Source organism: Sparus aurata, chromosome 9 (assembly GCF_900880675.1).
Source record: "Sparus aurata chromosome 9, fSpaAur1.1, whole genome shotgun sequence".
NCBI lineage: Eukaryota > Metazoa > Chordata > Actinopteri > Spariformes > Sparidae > Sparus > Sparus aurata.
Window position 1 is genome coordinate 6,201,521 of NC_044195.1, and position 24,260 is coordinate 6,225,780.

At 42.2% G+C, this 24,260-nt stretch overlaps 1 protein-coding gene across 2 annotated transcripts in view; it reads right to left on the bottom strand.

The window, feature by feature from the left end:
- The window catches only part of raph1a (Ras association (RalGDS/AF-6) and pleckstrin homology domains 1a), a 74,970-nt gene that overhangs the window by 38,309 nt on the left and 12,401 nt on the right, over positions 1 to 24,260 (bottom strand). For both annotated transcript variants that reach the window (XM_030428192.1, XM_030428191.1), the window contains exons 2-5: positions 14,774 to 14,838; positions 778 to 912; positions 493 to 601; positions 242 to 381 (exon numbers count right to left, since the gene is read on the bottom strand). In XM_030428192.1, the coding sequence (XP_030284052.1) occupies positions 242 to 381; positions 493 to 601; positions 778 to 912 (384 nt within the window). In that variant the 5' untranslated portion in view covers positions 14,774 to 14,838. The remainder of the gene's footprint in view (positions 1 to 241; positions 382 to 492; positions 602 to 777; positions 913 to 14,773; positions 14,839 to 24,260) is intronic.

Consider the following 24,260-nt stretch of genomic DNA (forward strand, 5'->3'; position numbering starts at 1 on the left):
CAGCAACTGTTAATGTGAACACATGTTGCAAAGAATCCTTACAGTTGTCTTGGATGTTCGGGACATATTTCAACACAATCCAGTGAAAAAGCATTTAGTGAATCACAAAAATGATTCAATCTAGCATAGAGGGTGCAACATGAAAATATTCAGGACCAAAAAAGTATTTGGACTACATCTGACGTTTTTTTACTTTTGTTGTGTTCTTTTAAAGAAAATCCACGACATGAACTGTGTTTACCTTGGTGTCGGTCAGCCCCAGACGAGCCAAACTGCCAGCGCTGTTGGGTTTGGTGTTGATGGTGCTGAGCTCCTGTTCGATCGAGCAGAGATCGGCCATGAGCGCATCGAGATCCACATTCTCACCCTGGTTCAACGCCTCTGCAGACACAGAGACATCAGGATGTGAGACAAGACCACAAACAGAGCAAGAGAGGAAATATGTTCTAAAGTCAGACTGCCAGAGACTGTGTGTGTCTGTGTGTGGCTGACCGTTGATGTTGTAGATGGAGAATCTGTAGGAGAAGTTGGCCATGTTAGTCTCTTGTCTGAGGGGAGCTTTCTGCTGAGGGGGCTGCTCCGGGCGTCCATCATCCAGACTCTGGTGGACAGAAGAAGGAGAGAATTCATGTGTGCAACACCGCTTTCATGTTTTAGCGTGTTTGCATTTCGGTACAGTGTGACAGGAGTTCATTCATCAATGTATTTTTTTTAACAGACAACGGTCACATTCTGGTGTAACTTATTACAGTACTTAGACTGTACTTAGTAGAGTACCTGTGTGAGTTTGTCCAGCTCTCCCAGCCAGGCTCCAAACATCTTGTCCAGGTCCTGGTCCTCCTTATCACTGTCCTCCTCTTCCTCCTCCTCTTCCCCCCTGACCTCCACCTCTTCATCTGACACTTGCTCCATCTAAGCAGGGGACAGAAGGACGGAAAGAGGAAGAGGTGAGAGGGTATAAAGAAAAAGACATGCCGGTTGTTTTTATTGCAATGATCCATCATCTCCATCTAGTGGCCCACAACTGCATTACGCTACATATTACATTCTGATTTCATGTTATTTCAGTGTCTCTCTTCTGAAGTAAACAGCAGAAGGTGCTTCACCTCCTGGATCAGCATCATCACAAGCAAACACAATTAAGAAGTGAAGGGTCACAGCTCCTGACTCACTAGAGCCAAATGACAACCACATTTAAAAACGGCACTAAAACAAAATCAAAGACAACAACTGCAAGAATTTAACAGTAAAAGAGATAAACTCCAGCCGTATTTAGTAAATCGGATAAGATTCAGACGAGACTGATATCTTTGAACAGTAACATGACCCATTAAGGCATTTGACACTCCACATTAGTGACATTTCCAGACATTTGAACTTTTCGGAGGGATACGAGACAGCAACAAGAGCTGAGCAGAGACAGTCTTCCATGACAAGAATGCCAATTTTGGTTTGTCCATCCTTCCAAGTTGTACTCTGTTCCAGAGACAACCAAACTACTCCCAATATTGCAAAAATTCTGTTGACGTAATCATGATCCCAATGTTTCGGTGACCTCTGACTTTTCCTACTGGCAGGTGTGCTCATTCACAAAAAATACCGAAACCAAAAGACTAACATGAGTTTTACTGAGAATATTTATGGATTGGTACGACTCAGTAAACTAAAGGCTCCAGAAGTCATTCTGCGTTTTCTTCAGTTTTGCGGCCATATTGGCTTTGTACTGGGCAAACAATAATGTTGAACATATTTAGAGCTATGAAAGATGACGAGGCTTTTAACAATATGTTAACATCAGACTGCTGATATTTGCAGGAAGACAGAGCGGTCTGCTCCACAGTCTAAAAATAATAATCGTAAACATGATTTATAATGAAAGAATACATGAGGCATGGCAGGGGAAAGGTTACCAAAGATTAAGACTGTGTGTGATAGTGTGTGTGTGTGTGTGAACCATTTATTTATATAACTACACTGAGAACATGTCAAAACACTTTTGGAGAGTGTTGCTGTGATTAATGACACCAATAACAATCCTTCACACACACACACACACACACACACACACACACACGTATTCCAGATTGAGCTGCCATATATATTCATATCAGAGACAAAGGCACACAGCAGCTGCTGAACTCTTCTCTGTGTTAATAACCAGTAGCTAATATTCTTCCAGGCTTTTAAATGATTTATCAAACTATAAACACAGGGCAGCACTAGGCACTGACTTATCAACTCAGCAGTATCAGTCTATACAGGTATTCAATCAATATAGGCAAATAAAATTTAGTGCATGAAAAGCAAACAGTCTGTATGCTGATTTGACTTTAAGTAAATGTGAAAATAGATCCACATTTAACTGGCATACTGCCTTTTTTTAAAAGACCTTCACTAGCCATAAAGCGCTGTGTTTTTTACCGTTACTGTTGAAGCAAACCAACATTTCCTACTGCTGCAGCTTCACATTAAAAGCTTTTAACTGGTGAAACACAAGTTGACTTTCATTTTGAAGAAGGCTAGTCACAGGAAGTGCAATGTGTTCAGTTAGCGCCGCTATCATTCATCAAAATGTATCTACAGAGCAAAACAGTGGCCATTATCAGCATTTGTAGACAGCAGATTCTAAATGTACCTTCTGAGGTAAACAACCCCCTTCCCATCATTGAAATGATCAGCTTTTCTTTATCGGTGGGATTAAATCTGAAATGCTACCAGATAGGCAATTTTGCTTATCACTTTGACAACAAATCTCAGCTGTCGTCTTGTAGGTCAACTCTCTTCACTATTGTCACGTTACAGATGAAATGTGACTGCTGCTGGCCCTGCTGCTGACCCTGTTGCTGGTCCTGTTGCTGACCCTGTTGCTGGCCCCGCTGCTGGCCCTGCTGCTGAACGTGCTGCTGGCCCTGCTGCTGACCCTGTTGCTGGTCCTGTTGCTGACCCTGTTGCTGGCCCCCACTGCTGGCCCTGCTGCTGAACGTGCTGATGGCCCTGCTGCTGACCCTGCTGCTGGCCCTGCTGCTGACCCTGCTGCTGACCCTGCTGCTGGCCCTGCTGCTGACCCTGCTGCTGGCCCTGCTGCTGACCCTGCTGCTGGCCCTGCTGCTGACCCTGTTGCTGACCCTGTTGCTGGCCCCCACTGCTGGCCCCCGCTGCTGAACGTGCTGATGGCCCTGCTGCTGACCCTGCTGCTGGCCCTGCTGCTGACCCTGCTGCTGACCCTGCTGCTGGCCCTGCTGCTGACCCTGCTGCTGGCCCTGCTGCTGGCCCTGCTGCTGGCCCTGCTGCTGACCCTGTTGCTGGCCCCCACTGCTGGCCCTGCTGCTGACCCTGCTGCTGGCCCTGCTGCTGGCCCCGCTGCTGGCCCCGGTGCTGCAGCGAGTAGACAAATATTGCATCCAATATTGATTTTTAGAAAAACGGGGAGATGGGCCAGTAATGTAATCTGTATAATCCCGACCACCATGTAACACCGCGAACATCGACTATCACGACATGCCTAAAGACAACACAACTGCCACTTGCAGCACATGCTCTGCTCAGGGAGGAGGGACAAGTCTACAGGTGCTCCTTACTTCATACTTCTTTACCCTCAGGTGATTATAAACTACAGTTTCCACTTTTTAATCAGTTTTCTTATGGTATCAGCCAGTGTATCCTAAAGATTAGATACAGGGGAGAAATGCGAGGGTAGCTTTGTCCAACGCTTAAAAAAACCTGCCCACCGAGCTCACTATTTAACATGTTATATTTATGGTTTTAAGGCGATCGTGCTGTACAGTGTCTTGTCATCACGTTGACGATTTGATTTCACCTTTAGATAGAGCGCAGCTCGTAAATATCATGTTTCTAGTCTTTTGGCTGTAGACAGACATGAGAGTAGTATACATTTGATTATACTCTCGGCATGTGAGTCAATAAGAGCATTTTCCTAGATGTCAAACTTCTTCTTTGACACAATAGCTTTTTAAAGCTTTCCTCAGTCCCTGTTTTAGTTGTTCTTAAATGTATATATATTTTTTCTTGTCCTTTAAAAAACTAAATCCTTCCTGAATTTGAGAGCATATGAATGAATTTATCCAGTGTATCAGTCTAGTGCTCAGCCCAGTCCAGTGATTCAAGACGACCAGCTGACCACTGCAGCTATCTAAGTGCATTAGAGCATTAAAAAGATGTGAGTGTGAGTGTGTCATAGTAGAGAGTGTAGTCATATTATGGGCTAGAAGTGTGCTCAGGATATCAGTTAGCAAGAATGTTTAGATTTCCAAAGCAGCATGGTTACTATAATCTGATCAATAATGTAATTGATCTCATCAACTCCCACTTCCGCACTTCCTCCCTCCATCCTCTCTCTCCTGTCTCACATCCTTCATGTATGCTCCATTTCTCGTTACTCTCCTCCTCATCATGTCTTCCCCCTCTCCTTACCCCCTTCTTTTCCTCTCCTACAGGTCTCCACCCAGGCGACCCCAGAGCATTGCCCAGAGCACAGTGTGCTATTCCTGGGTAGCCGCTTTGTCGTCGCCCCCCTGTCCCTCTCTGGGGAGAGACGGCTAGCCAACACACACACAAGATTAGAGAGCAGAGTGTCACACACCCACATACAAACACATTGAAACACAAACACACACAGACACACACATACACACACACACTGAGGAGCGGTGCTACAATTAGATCCCTGTGGTTAGCAAGGTCTGTCATTTAGACCGGAGGATAAGGCCAGTGTGTGTGTGTGTGTGTGTGTGTGTGTGTGTGTGTGTGTGTGTGGCTTGGGGACTGCTGAGGTACTAGAGGAGCGTTGTGAAAACTCTCACAGCTGCGCTCTTGTACAACAATCTGCTGTTTCCTCACAGGCCAACAAATGGAGCTTTTTTCTTTGCAGGCTCAATCTGAAGGAGAACAAAATTCCCTTCACGTTTCATCTGGACTCAGTTTGCTTCCTGGGTGAGAGAGAGCATGGATGCTCCGACCTTCTAAATCTGCTTCCAATCCATATAAACTGATAGAATCGTAATGAAATTGTGATCCATAAACAGGCACAGGCAACAGGCCTATATTTCTCATAGGAGTTGGTGGAGGAAAAAAAAGAGCTAAAAGTACAAAGTTGGCCATTTGTGCAAAGTTTGAAAAAATTCCTCAAAGCGTTCTTGAGATATCGCAGTGACAAGAATGGCCCGATGGATGTACGACAAGATAGCACAACTAAACAGTCTTAGTTTGTGGTAACTCCTTCTCACTACAGCATAATTCAAATAGGCAGGGTGGGAACAAAGCACAAGAGAATGAACTGGGAGATGAACCCAATGCAAGGTTTATGAGAAAGAACCCTTTAGACACTATAATGTGACCAGCAAACAAAACTCAAAATGAAATATATGAAACTTTGGTCAGCTTCAGGAGGGTCATGCCATGAAGGAGCTCCCTCACAAGGACCTAGCAGTGAAAGAAGTATTATTTTACTCAAGTCAAAGTAGCAATACAACAATGAAGGTATGAAGGTACAACAATGAGGTAAAAGTGCTGCAGTCAAAAATCCTGCTTCAGTAAAAGTAAAGTATAATCAACTAAAAGCATCAAAATTAAAACTTGCTCTGTAGAATATTGGTCCTGTGGCTGATATATCAATAAATCATCTATTATTGGATTATTAATATTGCATCAATTCTGTTGTAGCTGTATTTACTTTATATACTTCGAGGTAGGGGTCGGGCCCCTCCAGAGATTCACAAGATAAATGGCGTATACAGCCTGTTACAGGTAGCGACTGGTTTCAATTTATTTCAGTAGGGTATGTTCAGTTACAGAGAAAGTAATAGTAAACACACAGAAGAGCTAAGGGCCAGGGATGAGAAACAAAATGAAAGGAGGAAGTGTTTTCCTTATGCACTTCAAGATAAAAGTTGAAATTTGGAGGATAAAGTTGAAATATGTTTCATGTGGCAACCTCTTCCAAGCTTGTGCGGTTTTACCTTCTGGACAGACTTAAGTTTCGTCACAATCTCTTCAAAGTCCTCATACTGACAGCCACACTGTGTCTGTCCCTGTTCAATGTTTCTTAGACCTCATCATCTCATGATAATGTAGTTGCAACCAGGGACCTCATGGACACTCTGCAGTGTTAGGGTCAATTTAACAGCCAGAAATCAAACATGGAAATTGTAAAAAGGCTCTTTTCTAATTTGACCGTCTCTTTACACTGGTGGCTGTTCAGCTGTAGATTCAGTTGGACGCACCAGCAGAGCAAGCCTTAAAAGCAGCACTCTGTCAAACAGAGCTGAGACAGCAAGTCATAGTGATGGGATCTACATTCAAGAGTGCTGTGTGTGTGTGTGTGTGTGTGTGTGTGTGTGTGCGCCCAAAGTAAACAGTAATTACTTTACTGTAGCAGCCACACTCCTCCTGTCTGTCAGAGTCAAACCATGCAATCATACTCCCATCCTTCATTCCTCCTACCTCTCCCCTGTTTTTTTTCACTCCATTTCTCTCCCTCCTTCCTGGTCACTTCCTTGATGCCGTGTTTTCCACCCCCTTCTCACCCCCCCTCCTCCCCCCTGTCCACCACTTCATCGCCTCTAGTTTAATCTGGGGGAGTGAGACGGTAAAGACAAAATGTATTACTGCAGCTTCTTTATCTCCTGTAGCAATAAGGAGAGGAGGAGAGAGGAGAGAGGAAAGAGGAAAGAGGGGAGGAGAGGAGAGAGGAGAGAGGAAAGAGGAGAGGGGAGGACAAAGGAGAGAGGAGAGGAGAGAGGAGAGAGGAAAGAGGAGAGGAGAGAGGAGAGGAGAGAGGAGAGGAGGGACTTAAAAGAACCAAGATCCTATACTGCTGGAAAATATTTCTCCTCCCTATTGACTCCACCAACATCTGCTGCTTTAGTGCCCTTGAGCAACACACAGCATCTGTACACTGCAGCTTTCAGTTTCCCACAGCACAACACAGAGCCTCAACTGGTGCTCTGCCAGAACAAAACAACAACAGAAAAGGCTTTAAAGTTCCTTCAACTGCATTCAGTGTGGCCCCCGTTCCCACGGCTCTATATCAGGACATCGCACACACTTTCTCTCTTTCACACACACACACACAGACACACACACACACACACACACACACACACACACACACACACACACACACACACACACACACACACAGAATGGTATTTTTAGGCCTGGTTGTTGGGTTTTTGTGAAGCAATGCTATAAATCAGATCCAGAGAAAAAAGAAGTAATGAGTGAATCCAGACAGTATGTTGAGATGTTTCTCTCACACCCAAAACACACATACCCAAATACAAGCGCACGCACACACACACAAAAAAAAATGCTTTTCTTTGTTTTATTATAGAAGGTATATTAGCATGTGACCATCATAGTCATAAATTATAGCACTGTGTTATTTATGGACGGAAAAGATTCCCTTTTTGCTAGAGACCACGTGGAATCCCCTCAAGGACCAAACTTGAGACCTGAGAAGGACTGCACTAAAGTGTTTTATTGCAATTTATTAAATTATTATATTTCCTTTCATTTTCTCAGTTCTTTCATTTGTCTCAACAACAGCTTTAGAAGCAAACAATCGACCATAGGCAAGGGGCTCTATGTAATTTTGGAAATTCAAAATCACCAGTTTAATATTAATCATTAATTATTTTTTTCCATGACTGAATAAACAAGCTGTTCTCAGAAGAAAATTAGCTCCCAGAACACTGTTTGAGACTAAAAAGGTGGTAGGGTCCGCCACATATAAACAAAGCAAAACAGTATAAGTCCTTTAAGGTCCATTTGTTTATTCAGCCATGACAGCAAAGACAGTTTTATTTAGTTTGTGAGTTAATGAAGATCCGTCTCTTCTCATTAGCATTTATTCACCAAAACTACAGAGAGCTCCTTTAACAAAGTCAGCAGTTGAGTTTGTTTTACACTTTTTTTTTACTTAATCAAAAATCTTTCTGATGTAATTCATTCAGGAGTGTTTCCCACTTTAGTGTGAGTGCGATCACTTCTGACATTAGAGAACAAACCAAGGAGAAGGAGTAAATGGTTCCACCACAACCTTCTTTATTTTATTTCCTCAGACACTTTAACTTTTAATGTCATCTTTCACGCTCAACTAGATGCTGTAAATAAACCACACACAGAGCCTTGTGTATGTGTGTGTGTGTGTGCTTGTGTCTCGCCAGGGTACATAATTAGCCTGAGGATTCACACTGTGACATCAATTACAGGAGCTAGCCTGTGTGTGTCTGCGAGGCCTGAAAGCCTGCCAAGTCAGACAGTGATTCTGCAGTGAAACTGTTTGATGCCTCCTGGTCTCTCTTTCATACAGGCCACCTGCACATTACAGGAGTCTCTATGATAGTTAGACATATGATAGTAGTTTTGTCATTTAAATTGTTGTTTGTTGCTTTTTAAAATACTAATTGGGTGAAATATAAAAAAAAATGTAATATAAATAAAAACAATTTAAAAATATATATATAAAAAAACACATGTCTTACTATCCTCCTAAAATAGCTTTATACCCAAATGAAACACACTGGGTAAACTTGTGGATGTCTCTAGGTTTGAACATCTGCCATAATGTAAGTACATCATTTAACAGATGTGACACAGAAAACCCAAACAGGTTCCCTCTGCTTCTGAAAATGGTCATCACTGATGTCATTTAAACAAATTTTATGGTAAACGAGCTAGAAAATAACAAAAAAAAAAAACTCCAGCATCTTTTTTCCTTTCACTCACACTTTATTACTTATGGTAATTTGTTGAAAGAGGTGTAATTTTGGCACAACTGAGCAGAAACGTTCTGCTGGTATCACACAGGAAGAAGAGAGGCAGAGGAAGCAGAGGACGAGCGTGGAGCCACCTGCTGATCCAGCTACAATGATATCACTTCCCCTGAGAGCAACAGTAGAGATTACATCATTTCCTTTCTGTTCGCCTGCCTCGTATCGACATCTGCCTCCGTCTCTCAATACTAGGAAGGGAGCTTAATACAGAGAAAGAGTGGGAGGTAGAGACAGACTGTATGCTCCGTGCTGCTCTTATTTGACTCTGCTCGACTACACTGAGCCGTGTTGTGCTCTGAATACCTCATACTACTGTAACCTGCTGCTGACCTACATCGCTGTATATTTTGAGTCACTGCCTCAGTGTGTTTTCCTTTGTCTCCTAACTCCCACAGCTGACAGCCGGGTACAACTAAACCTGCTGAATTAACACACACAGTGATAGGGACACACACACAGACACACACACACACAGTCCACGAGGGCATGGCCACAAAGGGTTATTACCAGCTGCTTATAATGTTCTACATGTTATTAGTTTGGGCTAAATTATATGAAGTTTGTTCCTGTCTGTAGCTTTTTTCGTTTTTCATCTTTTTCACATACATATGCTTAGGCACGAGCACACTTCTGAGAAAAAAGATACACACACATATGTATTAATATATGCATGCATGCGAGTTAGCCCAAATCACGCCCCATTGCGTGTGCGTGTATTCCATTGGACCAAGCAGATCCCAGGGGTCCTCAGCTGCCACTGTGTAACATGATACATGAACATGAACCAACACACACACACACACACACACACGTTCCACATTTAGAGACAGAACAAATGAATTCTATTTTTGCTTCAAAAGAAACAAACAAGAGGCAGCAGGAAGTTGATTCTACTGTAGCTGAATGGATTTACCATGGGTGTATTAAAGTTGGATATGATGCAGGAGAGTCGCCCTTGCTGCCAATTTGCTCCTGTTGCCTGAAACATTTCCCTTGCACACTTGAGGCTGGAAGTTGACACTACTTGAGTGGCAGAACTTTACGAGCCGCTCCACATGTAATAGATGGAAAGGGGAGGCACAACTCTGCTATTCTGAGGTCCCTACAGTAACACCACTGGGGACAAAGACGTAAGAGCTGCCCTGAGGGTGGTGTCAGAGGATGGATAAAGCTCACTGGAGAATCAAAAGGGATCTTTATTTGGTAAGCGATAAATGTTTGGAGATATACATGAGATACATCTGTATGAGTGGCCATGCTCAGTGGATTCTCTCAGGACTGAAGTAAATCGGCCTCACCACTGACGATTGCCCAACTGTCTTCCTGACTGTGCTGGCCTGTGATGGAAGAGAGAACTGGAGAGTCCAAAATGGAGAAAGCTTTTGTAGCTTTTTAACGGCACGATACCATCCACCATTATTTAGCCTCATCTGTCGGAATATAAACTGCTTCACACAGAAGAGGAACGGGTTGTCAGCTGTGATACAGGAATCGATTGTAAACCTGTCCAAAAACTGTGTGAACTCACTGACTTAGCCAATGAGCTGGCTGATTGATAGTTGCCAGGCTAGCAAGTTCATGTTAGTATTCAGCTTACCAGTTACAGTAACTAGCTCTGCAAGTAGGCATCAACATGACAAAGTAGCAAACACCGGCTAGTTTTAAAGAAAGTGTAGATGAATTCTGCTGTGCCATTTTCTGGTTTGACCCTTCCCCTTCAGGGTAGTGCCAGAGGAATGGTAAAATACAGACTAAATTACAGTTGGACCCCTCCTCTAAGAAGCAGAGGACCCTCAGTTGCATTACAACTGTGACATTATATCAGCATTACAGAAAATACTAAGCAATCCTTAACCCTTGGGATGATGACTGTACCAATTTTCATGGCAATCCACCCAAGAAGTTGTTGAAATATTTCATGCTGGACGGACACTGCCTGCAATGGAGCACCTGTGTTACTATAGCTTGGCTAAAAAACATGCATGTGTGCTGCTGCGATTATCCTCAGCTTCACTCAGACAGTTTTACCATGGTTGGACATGACTCGATATATTTTTACCTTCCTATATGTTGCCAAACCCATAAAGCTCCTTATAATAAACGTGGAAACACCGGCCACTCCTTCACAAATGCCCACAACCACACACTGCGTATATATAGTGTGTGTATTTATACGTATACACGCATCACTTTGATATGATCATCAGTACAGCACACGCGGTCAAGTATCTGCAGCTGTGTGTGAGCAGCTAAACACACTTCAAAACTGAATGATAACAGGGCAGCATCCCATAACCCCCCCCCCCCCCGACACACACATACGCACGCACGCACACACACACACGCCCACACACACACACACACGCCCACACACTTTTCTGAACAGACTGTTCTCCACAGAGAAAACAACATTCCCAAAACAAAAGTAGATTTTTGTTTGGCATAAATCTTGGAAGTAGTAGTGAGAAAACTTTTTGTCTTACGTTTAATTATTCACGTTAGGATTCATGCAGTAGGGCAGTACCGGAATCTGAATTTTCCGTGACGTGAAGCACGAAGTTGGGCTGTGAACAGTGACAACGAATTTGTCTTCAAAATAAGATCTTTACATTTCACCCCATTGGAGTTTATAACTGGGTTCTTAGCGGGGGGCTTTTAATTTGTAAGTAGCGACCGTTCCTAGCTTGCCGCAACAACAACAAGTGGACAACGAAGACAGCTACAGAGACTGAGGAGACGCTAGCATCTACTGGATTTCAGCGGCTCTCCAGTTGCTCATCTTAATGTCCGCGGATGAAGTGATGGACTGACTGCTGTGATCAGCTGTTTTCTGGTTTTAAAACTCCCCGGCTGTGGGTCGCACAACAGTGCAGGTCATTGACACCTCCGCCCACCTCACGCAGGGGCCGGCACATTGACACCTCGGATTTAGATAGCAGGCGAGGCGGAAATAAGTGTACCCTCCGAGGCGGAAAATCGGCGATCCAAAACAGACCCCCAATTTGCCGGCCTCTGTCTAAAACCGCGGACCGAGCTGCTGCCCTGTCAAAAAACGGCTACTGAAATGTTTTGTGGAACCGGTCCATCTGTCCCCTCAGTCACAAACTGCTTTCTGGCAGGACCTGGTAAATGTGTTATGTTGATTACACCGAAAGGGCACTGCAAATCCATATTGAAATCAGCAGTAGTAGAGGTAGCTGACCGTTAGCAGCAGAGACCTGCAGTGTGTTTGGCTAAAGGAGCTAACAGCTAACAAAGCTAATAGCTTACAGCAGGACAGAGGTTCTCTATAAAGCAAAGGCCTTTGCACCCCCGGTTGCTTTTTTTTCCATCAGAAACTGCTGCACATTTAAAAATAAGTACAACCTCATGTTGTGTCAATCATGTTTATACGCTGACTCAGACTTTTGTCAGTCAAGGTGTGGTTCCAGTACGGCTCGCAGGGTATCACATCGAACCACTGACATCCTGAAATGCACCAGGAAGTGATCAGGATAATTTCACAGCTCCTTTATCAGCAGGTGAAACTCTCCTTGCTCATGTCTTGTTTACCGGATCAGACGGATGTAGTAGATCTCGATTGTCTTTTCTTTTCTCATGATGTGAGGACCACAAAATTATCTTCACTGCTTGATGACTCTATCATGTCTCGTATTGTGAATTTTCACAACAAATACAGTAACCGGTGCATCAGCGGGGGACTCAGCGTGAAAGATTTCTGTGTGAAATGTTTTTCTGTCGCCTGACGGATTCAAAAAATGCATTCGAAAAAAATGGACTGGTGTGCAAAAGCCTTGACATGAAGTGTTAGACAGTGCAACACCATGTGACAAGAGAACAAGTCTACACTGAATAAAAGAACTGAGGTACTTTGGCAGAGTACAGTTTGGGGTCAAAGTACTAGAGCTTGGTGTTACAGACATTTCACATCATTTCACCAAACTGCTGTCAGTGATGAAAGTAACCAGATGCAAGCTGTCAGCAGGTGGTGGAGTCGAGGCTTCAGGGCACACAGACCTCAGTACGACTGAGACTGGCACACAGATTGTTTCCCTGTGTTACTGTTGAGAATACTGTGTCCTATTATGTTTTCTTGATTCCTTTTAAAAAAAAAACGTTTTACAGTTTAAACCTATTTCTTCAAATCAAACACAAATACAGGCTAAATGTGTATTAACTTATGTTCACAGTGAGCTGTTTTTGGTGTCAGGAAAAGAAAGACTCTACTGTCAGTAAGACAAACTCAAATTCCAACACACAAAGGGTATCATGTGACTTTCCATCATTTATACCAGAACCCTCTAGGCTGTGACTTAAAATGACATGACTTCTGTCTTATGTATCCAGGAATTAGTTTGCACCGACCACAGATTTATAATTCTGGCATTCAAGAGTTGGCCGTGGATGAATGTTGGAGCCTCTCACCACAGAGACACTCGGTTTTCAACAGAGCTCAGTAGGGATGAAACATAAGCATAAAGACTACAGGAGCCCACAAGAGGCTCGGAGTGATTCATAGTCAAAGTCACTCGAAGTGCATTTATTTTGGAAACCTCTACATAGCTTTCTAACCATCAGCTGAGTGCTGGCCTGATTGTTTTTTTTAACGACTGGTTTGATATTTACGCACTGAAACAGAAGAGGTGACGTGCAGGCCGTTAATTGGAATATATTGTATGCTGTACTTTGGGTTCGCCTCAACGACGAACCTGGTGGGATAATAACATATATTACACAGTGTGTCTGAACCAGATGTCAGCAAAAACCTTTCCAGACACCAAAGGCCAGTTTAAATAATATTACAGCCAAGACATTATATCCATATTTGAAATTAATGTTGAATATCTCCTTTCCAAAATGTGGACATTAATCTCCTGCTATAAGAGCCTTCAAATGTTCCAGGCTTTCCACATGATTCTGGAAGCTGGCTGCAGGGATATGCTCACATTCAGCCACCAGAACATTAGCAAGGTCACTCACTGACGTTGGGCCATAAAGCCTGGATTTACTCAGCATTCCAGTTCATCTCAAACTTGCTGGACTGGGCTCGGCGCAGGGCAGTGAAGTTCCTCCACTCTAAACTGGGAAAACCATTTCTTCATGGACCAGGCTTTTTACACAGGGTTAGTGTTATGCTGATACAGGAGAGTGGGTTCCCCAAACCGACAAAGTATCGTCCAAAAATATAATTCTATATTGTATCATTTAAGTTTCCATGAATCCGGCATAGTAACGTGCTTCATCTAAAAACAGGCAGCTAACGGGGACTTGTGGATTTTGATTTGCGTCTCCAGTAGCCTGTAGTTGTTAAATGTGTGTCACACCACCCCTCATGGAGCTAGCAGTCCAGGATGTAACAAGACAGCCTCCGAGGAGACAGGGGCCAGTTTAACACCAGGGAATACAGGACCGAGGTGGTTTTTCTTGCCAGGTTTGGCATTTGGCACCCCAGGTTAGGGTTAGGGCAACTAAAGTGCTTTGTCACAGTTAGTGATCTCTTTAGCAACAAAAATTACAGGAAAAGTCCATCGGAAACCTCCATAATTCGCCTTGGTACTCTAAGTGGTCAGCAGTACATATCAGTTAATTTAGCACAAGCACAACAAATCAAACTATCTATCCTGAGCTGAGGCAGAGCAGCTGGAGAATATCAGAAAATACTTTCTCCATTAAATTACGATCCAGTTCACCCAAATAAGTGGATAAAGTTCTAAATTTGTTTTTATATGTAATCGGAGAGGCCTGGCTCCCAGAAACACAGGGAAACAGTGCAGGATGTGAGTTAGGATGAGCTTGTTATTCCCATATTTAATGGGTATATAGTGCAACAGAAAAGCTGTTAGGACATGTACAGAGCACACGTCTACACGGGTCTGTAAAGTGAATACTATCAAGGAATCCAGCACAGACCAGCGCACACAAACACAGAGCAGAACTATCCACGTGACAGTGAGATATGAAATGATAATGCTGTTTACCTTTGGTCTGCTAACACTGCTCAGTCCAGTTCCAACACAGCACAGAGTGGATGAATTTGATCACCCTGCAGAGACACAGAGAGGGAAAATGTTTCATTATACATGATCAGATTTCCTTTGGAAGGACGTAGAAGCATACACATACTCTTCCTTCCTGCCGACAGCAATGGAGGAAAACCACACTGGGCCTCAAACTATTGGCTATGGCAAGGTTGATACCAAAATATCGGGGATTGAAAGTAGTCATAGTTTTTAAAGGAACGTTCCGTCATTTTGGGAAATGCATATTTGGTGTTTCACTCAGAGATCTCTCTATTGCCTAGCTTATCTTAGCTTAGCACAAATGCTGGAGGAGGGGAGGGACCTGTTAGCCTAGCTCCATTAAAGGTAAAAAGGTGCAACTTACAACAACTCCAAACACACACACAAACACACACACACACACACACACACACACACACACACACACCTAGCAGCTGTCTACACTTAATGTACTGTCAGCAGGTGGCACTAGTGTTTGTGTGGGTTTCTGTCATGCTGAGCAGGCTGGATGTGTGTGACCTAAAAATAACTGACAGGCAAAAACATACATAATACACTGCTGTAGTCGCTCTCTCTCTCTCTCCCAATATGTCTCAGTCTCTCTCGACCCATTGCCCCCCTTCACAGTAACTCTGCGCCCTTTCGCTCCATTTTCATTTTCTTCACTCACTCTCCTTCAGTGCGTCTCTCTTGGTCTGGATTTGCTGATATCAGCACAGTTATTATCATAAATCCATCCAGGCAAATTCAGTCATGCTGAAATCCGACCTTTCTTGGGAATTCATACACACAACGAGTGAAGAAACAGCATGTAAATGACTAATATGCGTGTGTCTGACTTTTTTTAAATTTTAGTGTATATGATTTCATCTATCACATGGATGTGTTTGTGGGTAGATTGATAAACAGTGTGCAAAAACACAAAAATGTTAATACATCACATGCACAGAAGAAAATGACTGTGGTCCAAACACACACACTCCAATCCTTGCTTGCATAAGATCATTAGCAGCTCTCATATGATCAGTAGCTGATGGCTGAAACAACAAGAACAGTGTTGTTGGGACAAACACACAGCTGTCTGCTCTTTACCAGTGTATTGCTCATGGGTACATCAGTACACCGGTGTTACTCATTGACCTTCTCATCATAGACTAAACCAGAACCTGTCCAGTGACAAGCAACATCCCAAACCCAGACAACTGACTGCAACATGCAATGCGGGAATTATTTAACTATTTGTTATTGTCAACAAATCTTATAAAAAGACTTGATGTAGCTTTTGGCCTTGTGCCATAGCCCTTCATTGTTGACCAGAAACTATTACATAACAAAAGTATCCACTGTTAAGCCTGAAGGGCTTTACTAAGTAATAAAAAGATCAGACGTGGATACAAAGAATGGCTCTTCTGCTCATAATACCTCTAAGTGCACAGCTATGCAAGCCAAACACAGTTCCACTGAAGTTTGAAGATGGGTTGGCCATTCAAGGTTTCGCTCGAACCAGTGGTGAAAACAGTACTGAAAAAAACCACGACAATGACTACAACAATTCTGACGAATAGAGTTGGAGAAAGCAGAGCAACAAGACAACTAGTTTCACAAAAGGATAGGCTGACGCATCACCACTGGGAGTTCAATGCATTAATGTATTTAGTATACGTATAACATTTGAGGGTTTAAGGACAGAGGATGTAATTCACTGTAGGGATTGTTAAGTCCACTGACACTGATTGTGCTTTTGGGCTATAAAAATAAAATATATTTGATTTGATCAGGAGTGCCAAACTCAGGCCCATTCAAGTGCACCTCATGGGACCTTATTTCCGAGTCAAGAATGCCAGTTTCTCATTAATTAAGACATCATCAAATTTTTTGTTAAACCGCTCAGTGAACCACATGGTCGTGCATCAAACAGGATTGACAAATTATTTGTCTATCTTCATACACTACCATACATCTATTTCTGAAATAAGGTCCAGAGGAAGGGAAACCGGAAGGGGCGAAAATGGCCCTCCATAAAAGAAGGAAGGGTGATTAAATCACTCGTACCAGACCTGTTTGTTCTCAGCACATTTACTATAGTGGTGAATGCGCAGACCACTAATTAATCTCTCCCTTCTCAGTTTCGCATATCACCAGTCTGGGTGATGATGTTTTGGTGTGTCGTCATTTACCTCATGTTTCATGTGTTTTAGGGGAACTATTAGATTCATGGCCTGAAGCTTCTCGTTTAAGTTTTTCTACAAGTTTCTAACAATGTTTACCTTTGTTGTTTGACAGCTAAAGGCTAGCTTATAACACAATCAATAATCAAAGGAGGTTTGTGAATGTTTCATTTGAATGTGTAATATCCCCATTACATTAATCATTCTTAGTATTTTATTATTAGTAGTTATTACCGTAGCCCTGTCAATCATCGTAAAGTAGCCTTGGATTCAGTCTGCTTCTCCATGCATCTCCCCTCAATACAGCTGCCATCAAAATCCAGCACCAAATATGTTGGAACCATAATGTGATGTTTTAATTTAAAAGGTCCATTTTAGTTATACGGGACCTGTGTCATTGGGGGTTACTATAGCAACAGAATATTGAATTAGAGGCAACTTACTGTGCCAGAACAATTTGAACCCTCCATGATCTGTCATACTTGATGTGTCCTTTCTTGATGTGGTGAAGTTCAGTTGGACTAATGTGGTTGTGACACACAGCTTCACATTTCCTTCTCATTCCAGGGATTCAAAAATGATTTAAAGTAGTTCCTCACCCCGCTGTGTTGCAACCGATTACTTCACAGGGAAGTGTTAGGACGAATTAGCCAACAGCAGTGTTTCCAAACAGCTCGTGGTTGACCATCTGCCCTCTGTAAATAACTCTGAGGGGATTGGTGTGCTTAATGTCTTTGATTGTGGGTTAATCACAATCTCTTGGTTCTATAAATATCATTCTTTTGCGGTTTGTCCCTCCTAATGATTATCATCGACTCAGGGTTTCCCCAGTAACTTTGTGAATCATCTTTTCTGCAAATATTTATTTATTGGCTTGTTAGTTTGGGCTTGTTTATTGACTTTGTCATCCAGGATTTAGAGTCAACAGCTAGATAATTGTACCTCTCTGTTGGGTTTAACTAACTCTAAAAGTACACACAAAAAAAAGTACATTGTATTCAAAACCAGACACAACTACCCTGCCACAAACAGATGTCACTCAATCTTGCTGGTTTTATAAAGCAACACATTTTGCTAATTTCCACAGAGTGTAGTTATTATCGAACTCGTGTTTTAATGACTGATATCAGCTGAGAAATGGCTCACAATTCAGTTTCTTTAACTTTTGCCAGCTGACACTGAAAGCAATGCTAGGGATGCCAGTCTACCTTAGTTTCAAACCTTCACTGACAGTCCAGACAGGAGTTTATAATTGGACTTAATGTGCTGGCTTAAGTTTTCGCAGATAGTGGTAATGTTTGTACTACTAACGTGATATTGTCTTGTAGTTCTGCTTTGTGGTGAACCAAGCAATAGATTTTTCAAAGATTCTATTTCAGTATACACTGCAGGATCACTTGATTTTCTGTGGAACAAGGCAAATTACTACAGTTACAATATTCTTAATAGAAAGGTCTGGGATCAGCTGATAGAATAATAAATTGCATTTAATTGCAATTGTATTTATTGAACCTCAGAAAGGTCAGATGGAAAGTGAATTGGGACCTTTAAGAAACCTAAGCATTGTTAGTGCAGTCAACAGCTTGCATGGAGGTTCATTTTGTCCAGTGGCAATCTCACATAAGTAACCAAACTCACACCATTTTTAGATGGAGCTCCTGGTAAATATTGCTGCTCATCTGTTTTTCAGAATTTGATAACTTGGTTGGTAAATATTATAAACATGAATTATGAGTTTTTATAAACCTGCCAAACTTAGATTTTAAAAGGGTGCATGGGTGATTTTTTTTTACTTAGTCTTCTAATCAAATCTTTTTATTTAGGCCTGTGTCTAACTATTGTTGTCACTGTTTATTAATCTGCCAAGTATTATGATTAATCAACCCATCGTTTGGTCTAAATATCAGGAAAGAGTGAAACACATTTTACTTTGCTATCATATAACATACAAATAGAAAATCCTCTCATTGAAGAAGGTGGAACCAGAGAACATTTAGCATTGTTATCTATAAATCATGTAAACAACTGTAACAACAATTGCTCATTCTTTTATTAACAATTAACAACTTAACAGTTCTTTACTTCTGAGCTAGCTAACCTCTCATGGTACATATATTCATATTTCAATTTTTGAGATAATCTGCTCCTCGTGAATAATATGTTTGTAATATGCTGGCTGAGGCTTATGATGCTGAAGCTTTGCTTCTCCTTCCCAGCAGATTTATGACTCCTCTGTTGCCCAACAGGCCGCATTAAAGGATATTATGAAACAACATGGCCAGCCAAAACAGAGGCTTTAAAATCTCGGACTGAAAACAACAGCTTTACCTCTCCATTATTTCACTCATAATGAGACTTGGAACACTGATTTAAGAGGGCTGTACAGTTAATATTGTGTCTTGATTGTCATGATTATATTTTCCACAATCAATTGTCAGAATAACTGGCAAACTGGGAAACTTTTACTTAGAAACAATACAGACATTGTTGCCTGCATTGCTTCAACATTCAGAGAAACAGAACAGTGTGTCAGTAAGAAGTTGACTAAGTTTCAGACTTAAGTATAAAACTCACTGTAAAAATATTTTGGGTTGTATCCATGTAGCCCATGTCCAGGGAGGTTTGGGGGTAACTGAAAGTAAATTCCAGTATGCTCATTGTGACTCCAAATCTCTTCATTGTGTTGCAGCCCACACCATGATTCAGAGAGAGAGGGAGAGAGAGAGAGAGAGAGAGAGAGAGAGACTTGCAACGAAGAACCTTGAGTAATATGGGCAGTAGATAACCACCAACACACCTAGCCTGTCTCTGGAGTCTGCAGCAGCTGAGGGCTGCAGACTCCAGAGACAGGTTGACATTTTAAATCTGGAGCCACCTCCTCCACAGTGTCTCCAATGCTGTAAATCATAGTTAATAGTCAAATTATGAGACATCGTTACTGAGGCAAGCTTTAAAAACAGAACTCTTATTTGCCGCAAGTACATAACAGTACAGGTGGGAATCAAACCCTCAACCCTGTCAGAGTCAGCGCCATGCTGCTGTGCTGCTGTGCTGCAAGAAGTTATTCTATACTGGTGTGCCTGGTAACCAGCTAATACACGTACTCACATCCCACAGCACGGCCTACTGCACTGACACACACACACACACACCCTCTGGTCAAATCTGCAGCCTGATTTGTTTTATTCAAATAGTGCACAAGCTGCCAGCACCGGAGGGCCAGTGAATAGAAGAGAGCAGAAGCGGTCCTGCTCTGTTGGCAGTGCAGTGTGGAGTTCAGTGGAACTTAACTATGAAATGAATGTAAAATGAGACGTTGTGCTAAGTGAGCAAAACGTAAAATGACACCACAGTTTCACAATATTGATTTTGTAACTGTTTGGTGTAAAACATCTCCAAAACATAAACTTTTCAGGAAGTGAGAGGGCGTTCAGGCTGAAAGCCATTAGTAAATGTGCTGTGGCATTTCTTCCGTGTCCAAGCAGGCATAGCAGCTTCCGGGAAACTTTTGCTGACACGTAAAATTGTGAACAATATTTCTTCGGCTAAGGTCACATATGCAAAATTTTCATCTCTCTATAGACTGACAAGAAAGCAGAAAATATAGTTCTGATTCAATTTAGTTCAACCTCGCTCAGCCGCCTTCAGTTGAACACAGCTGAACACCATACTGGGTTTGAACACAACCTCTAAGACAGACAGAGGTCAGTTTGAAGATACAGTATGGAGGGGATTTACACCGGTGCTGGCCAGGTCTAAGACTTCAGGATGAGAAGACATGGCAGGCAGGGACAGGAAGTGGCAGAAGGCGACAACAGCATGTAGATCTTCCTCTGTATATTGAGGATTTATTTTGGAAACTACAAAAAGTTCAAAACGTTCCTTGTCTTCTATGGTGGAATATGACATAGCTTCATTATAATTGTAGTCCTCATATCAGCACAGCCTGAGTAAGGGCAAGGAACTTAAACCTTTGTCCCTGGCAACGCCACAATATCAAGGATTAGCATAACGACCCCCTGCTGTGATGATGGTGACATACAGAAATGTGATGGGTGACTGCTGATTGAGTCTTGCAGTGAGAACACAGCAAAACTACCTAGTCTCAGAATGGCCTACATTACTTTGAACCCACACAAAATCCTTCACAACCAAGGCTGCTGTTAAAAGGTTTCCCTCTTAATCACTATTACGACAACAGCAAAAATGAATGGAAGGCAACACACACACACACACACACACACACACACACACACACACACACACACACAAGTCTACCGCTGCTGCAGTAGAGTCGGTCGCACTGCAGAACTGTCAGGAACAATCGCAGCACTCTGCTTTGCTGCCTTGACACGCACACACACACACGCACACACGCACACAGACACACACATACACAAACACACACACCCTCATACATTCTATACAAGGTCAATGAGCTACTGGGTTAAACTGATGTGAAGAAGAGGAAGGGGAAGGAGAGCAAGGAAGAGAAAGATAGTAAGACTGCAAGGTTGACTGCATCTGTGACCGTATCCAGGACACACAGCACACATGATAGCAAAATGTAAAGATGGACCCTGCATAGTATGAACCAATCAAATACAGCAAGCCCCATTCTACATGATTGTTTGATTAGATTCAGAAACACTCTCAGTCGCTGTTCGACAGAGCTTTTATTGTAAGGAATTCAATCTGATCTTCTCCTGAGTTATAGAAAAACATATCGCCGTTTGCTGTTATGTTAGTCTGTTTAGTGGCAACATGGACTACACACTCCAAATCAACATTAAAAATATCGGAAGAGCAAAGAGGAGTAGGGTGTGCCGATTCCTGTTGGGATAGTGGGGTAGGCTACATGGACCTCCAACTAGAGGTCTGTGAAAGACAAACTTCACACCAGGGTTATGAGTGTGTTTTACTGTATACTATGCTCCTTTATGACAAGCATAAAACAATCACTACAAGCTTGCTGAAGTCTCAGTAGTTAACTACCTAGCTAGCTAATCTTACATTGTTTCTGCTGAAGTATTTGATTTCATTTTGCATTCCCCATCTTCGTGGCATGTGATGCCTCAAATTGAACCTGAGTTCAGGAGCAAAGTTGCTGGACTTGGTCTAGCATGGAATGCTAATGGTAGCTAATGTTAGCTTGACTAATATTCAGGCAATGAAGCAATGTTCTTTTTTAACTGATGACTTGTAAACAAGCTGTAAGTGTCCATGCTTTTCTATCTCCATCAGATAAATGGCAAATAACACCAGGTTTGCCACAATAACGCAGAAGAGAAATCACCACACCTGAAGAAAGCATACTAAAAATGTAACATCTTTATGCCATCAAAAATCTCTGATCACGTATTAAGTTATTGAACAGTGTCCCATTTCATAGTGGCAGATTTCAACCACTACCCTATGTAACTCTGTTCTGAGGGGCACTTGAGAAATGAAGGTTAAGGGTCAAAATTGGAAATGGGAATGAGCCCAAACACCAACAGTTTGTTTCAAACACCCACTACACTGACGACATTAAACAACCCCACCAAAAACCTCCAATAACAGACCAATTTTAGCTCTTATTACATGACTATGGTTGAAGAGTAGAATTTTCCTTCAACGCACGCACACACAACACACACACACACACAACACACACACACACACACACACACACACACACACACACACACACCACACACACACACACACACACACACACACACACACACACACACACACACACACACAGTGACACCCAAACTAAATTCCTCACGGTATGAAAATGTAAAACTTTCCACTTCTGTCTGTCCTCATTTGAAACGTTCATTGCCAGAAACAACATCTGCAGTAGGAACCAACGACAATCTCTTCAACACAAGAGAGAAACAGGACAAGGGTGAACAAATAATGACAGAAAGTGTTCTGTGGGTACTTAGTACACTTTTTCTTAACAAATCTGAATTTGTGTATGAAATGTGTATGACCATGAGACTTTTTCTGTCTTTTAGAAGCAACACAGAAGGACACACACACATACACTGCAATGTTCAGTTCAAGTATAAAAACCTGCTCAGACACATAAACCCATTCACAGAAATGACACACACTTGTACAGAGTAATGGAGCTAATCGTATAATGACAGTGCAGAGAACGGGCAACTGAGCCTGACTCAGCTAAAAACCATCAGAGCAGCTCCAGTTCTAACAAGTCCGCAGCTTAAGCCATCCCAGGCTGGCTTCACCTACCTGTCATAAAGAATTAAAGTACCCAAACCCACTTACCTCAGCCTCGTATGCCTCCTACACACCAATAGCATCAGTTGGTTGGGACGATGGATGATGCCATCGTTAATTGCCAATGACTGACGTTCATCAACTACCAGGTCCTGCTCCATCGTAACATTGTGATTAAACAGGCCCTCCCCCACAGAGCACAAACAAGCAGGAAAAAGGAAAAGAAGCTTGTTGCTGCTTAATGCACTAACTTTAAGTCTCCATTCCCGTTTATGATTTTCATTCCACGCTGGTTGTGGCGCTTACAAAATGTATCTACCGTTTCACAGGCGCTTCTTTCACCATGTCAGCTTATGGGAAAACGTCTTTCTGGGCGGCAGTGCATCACATGACGATGTAATTACATGATTTGGACACTAAAAAACTGCCTTCAAGGCCTGGTGCTCTTCCTTGGGGCTTGAGTGTCAGTGTTGATCAAACTCAGTAACATAAAGTAACCCCCATCTGCCAACAATGATGTCATCATCAGTTCCAATGTTTCACTGTGGACCCTGTCATATGCCCGTTCAGTAAAAATCATCAAAACCTGGTCCAGACTGCTGATTTTCCTCAGCATTCAAATAGTTATGATGTTGTACTCATTTATAACGATCGTCTTAGTCAGAAACCACCAAAACTAGGACTTGGTGATATATGTATACAATATGTTTACATCTGCATATTCTATGTTCTTTTAAGTCTATTTATCTATTCATTTTACCTGTGGTCCTGCTATTGCACATTCATAGGAATTGTCTATTTCTTGTATAGTTATGTATAGTATTATTGTTTACAGTATAGTTTGCACTGTATATATACAGTGTGTATATCTTACTTTCTATCTATGTTATTATCTTACTTTCTGTCTATGTTATGTACAGAGTGTTTTTTTGCAGACCCACCGCTGCTAAAACAAAATAATTTCCCAGTCTGGGATCAATAAAGTGATTCTATTCTATTCTATTCTACTCTACTCTATACATCATGATATTACATGGTGATAG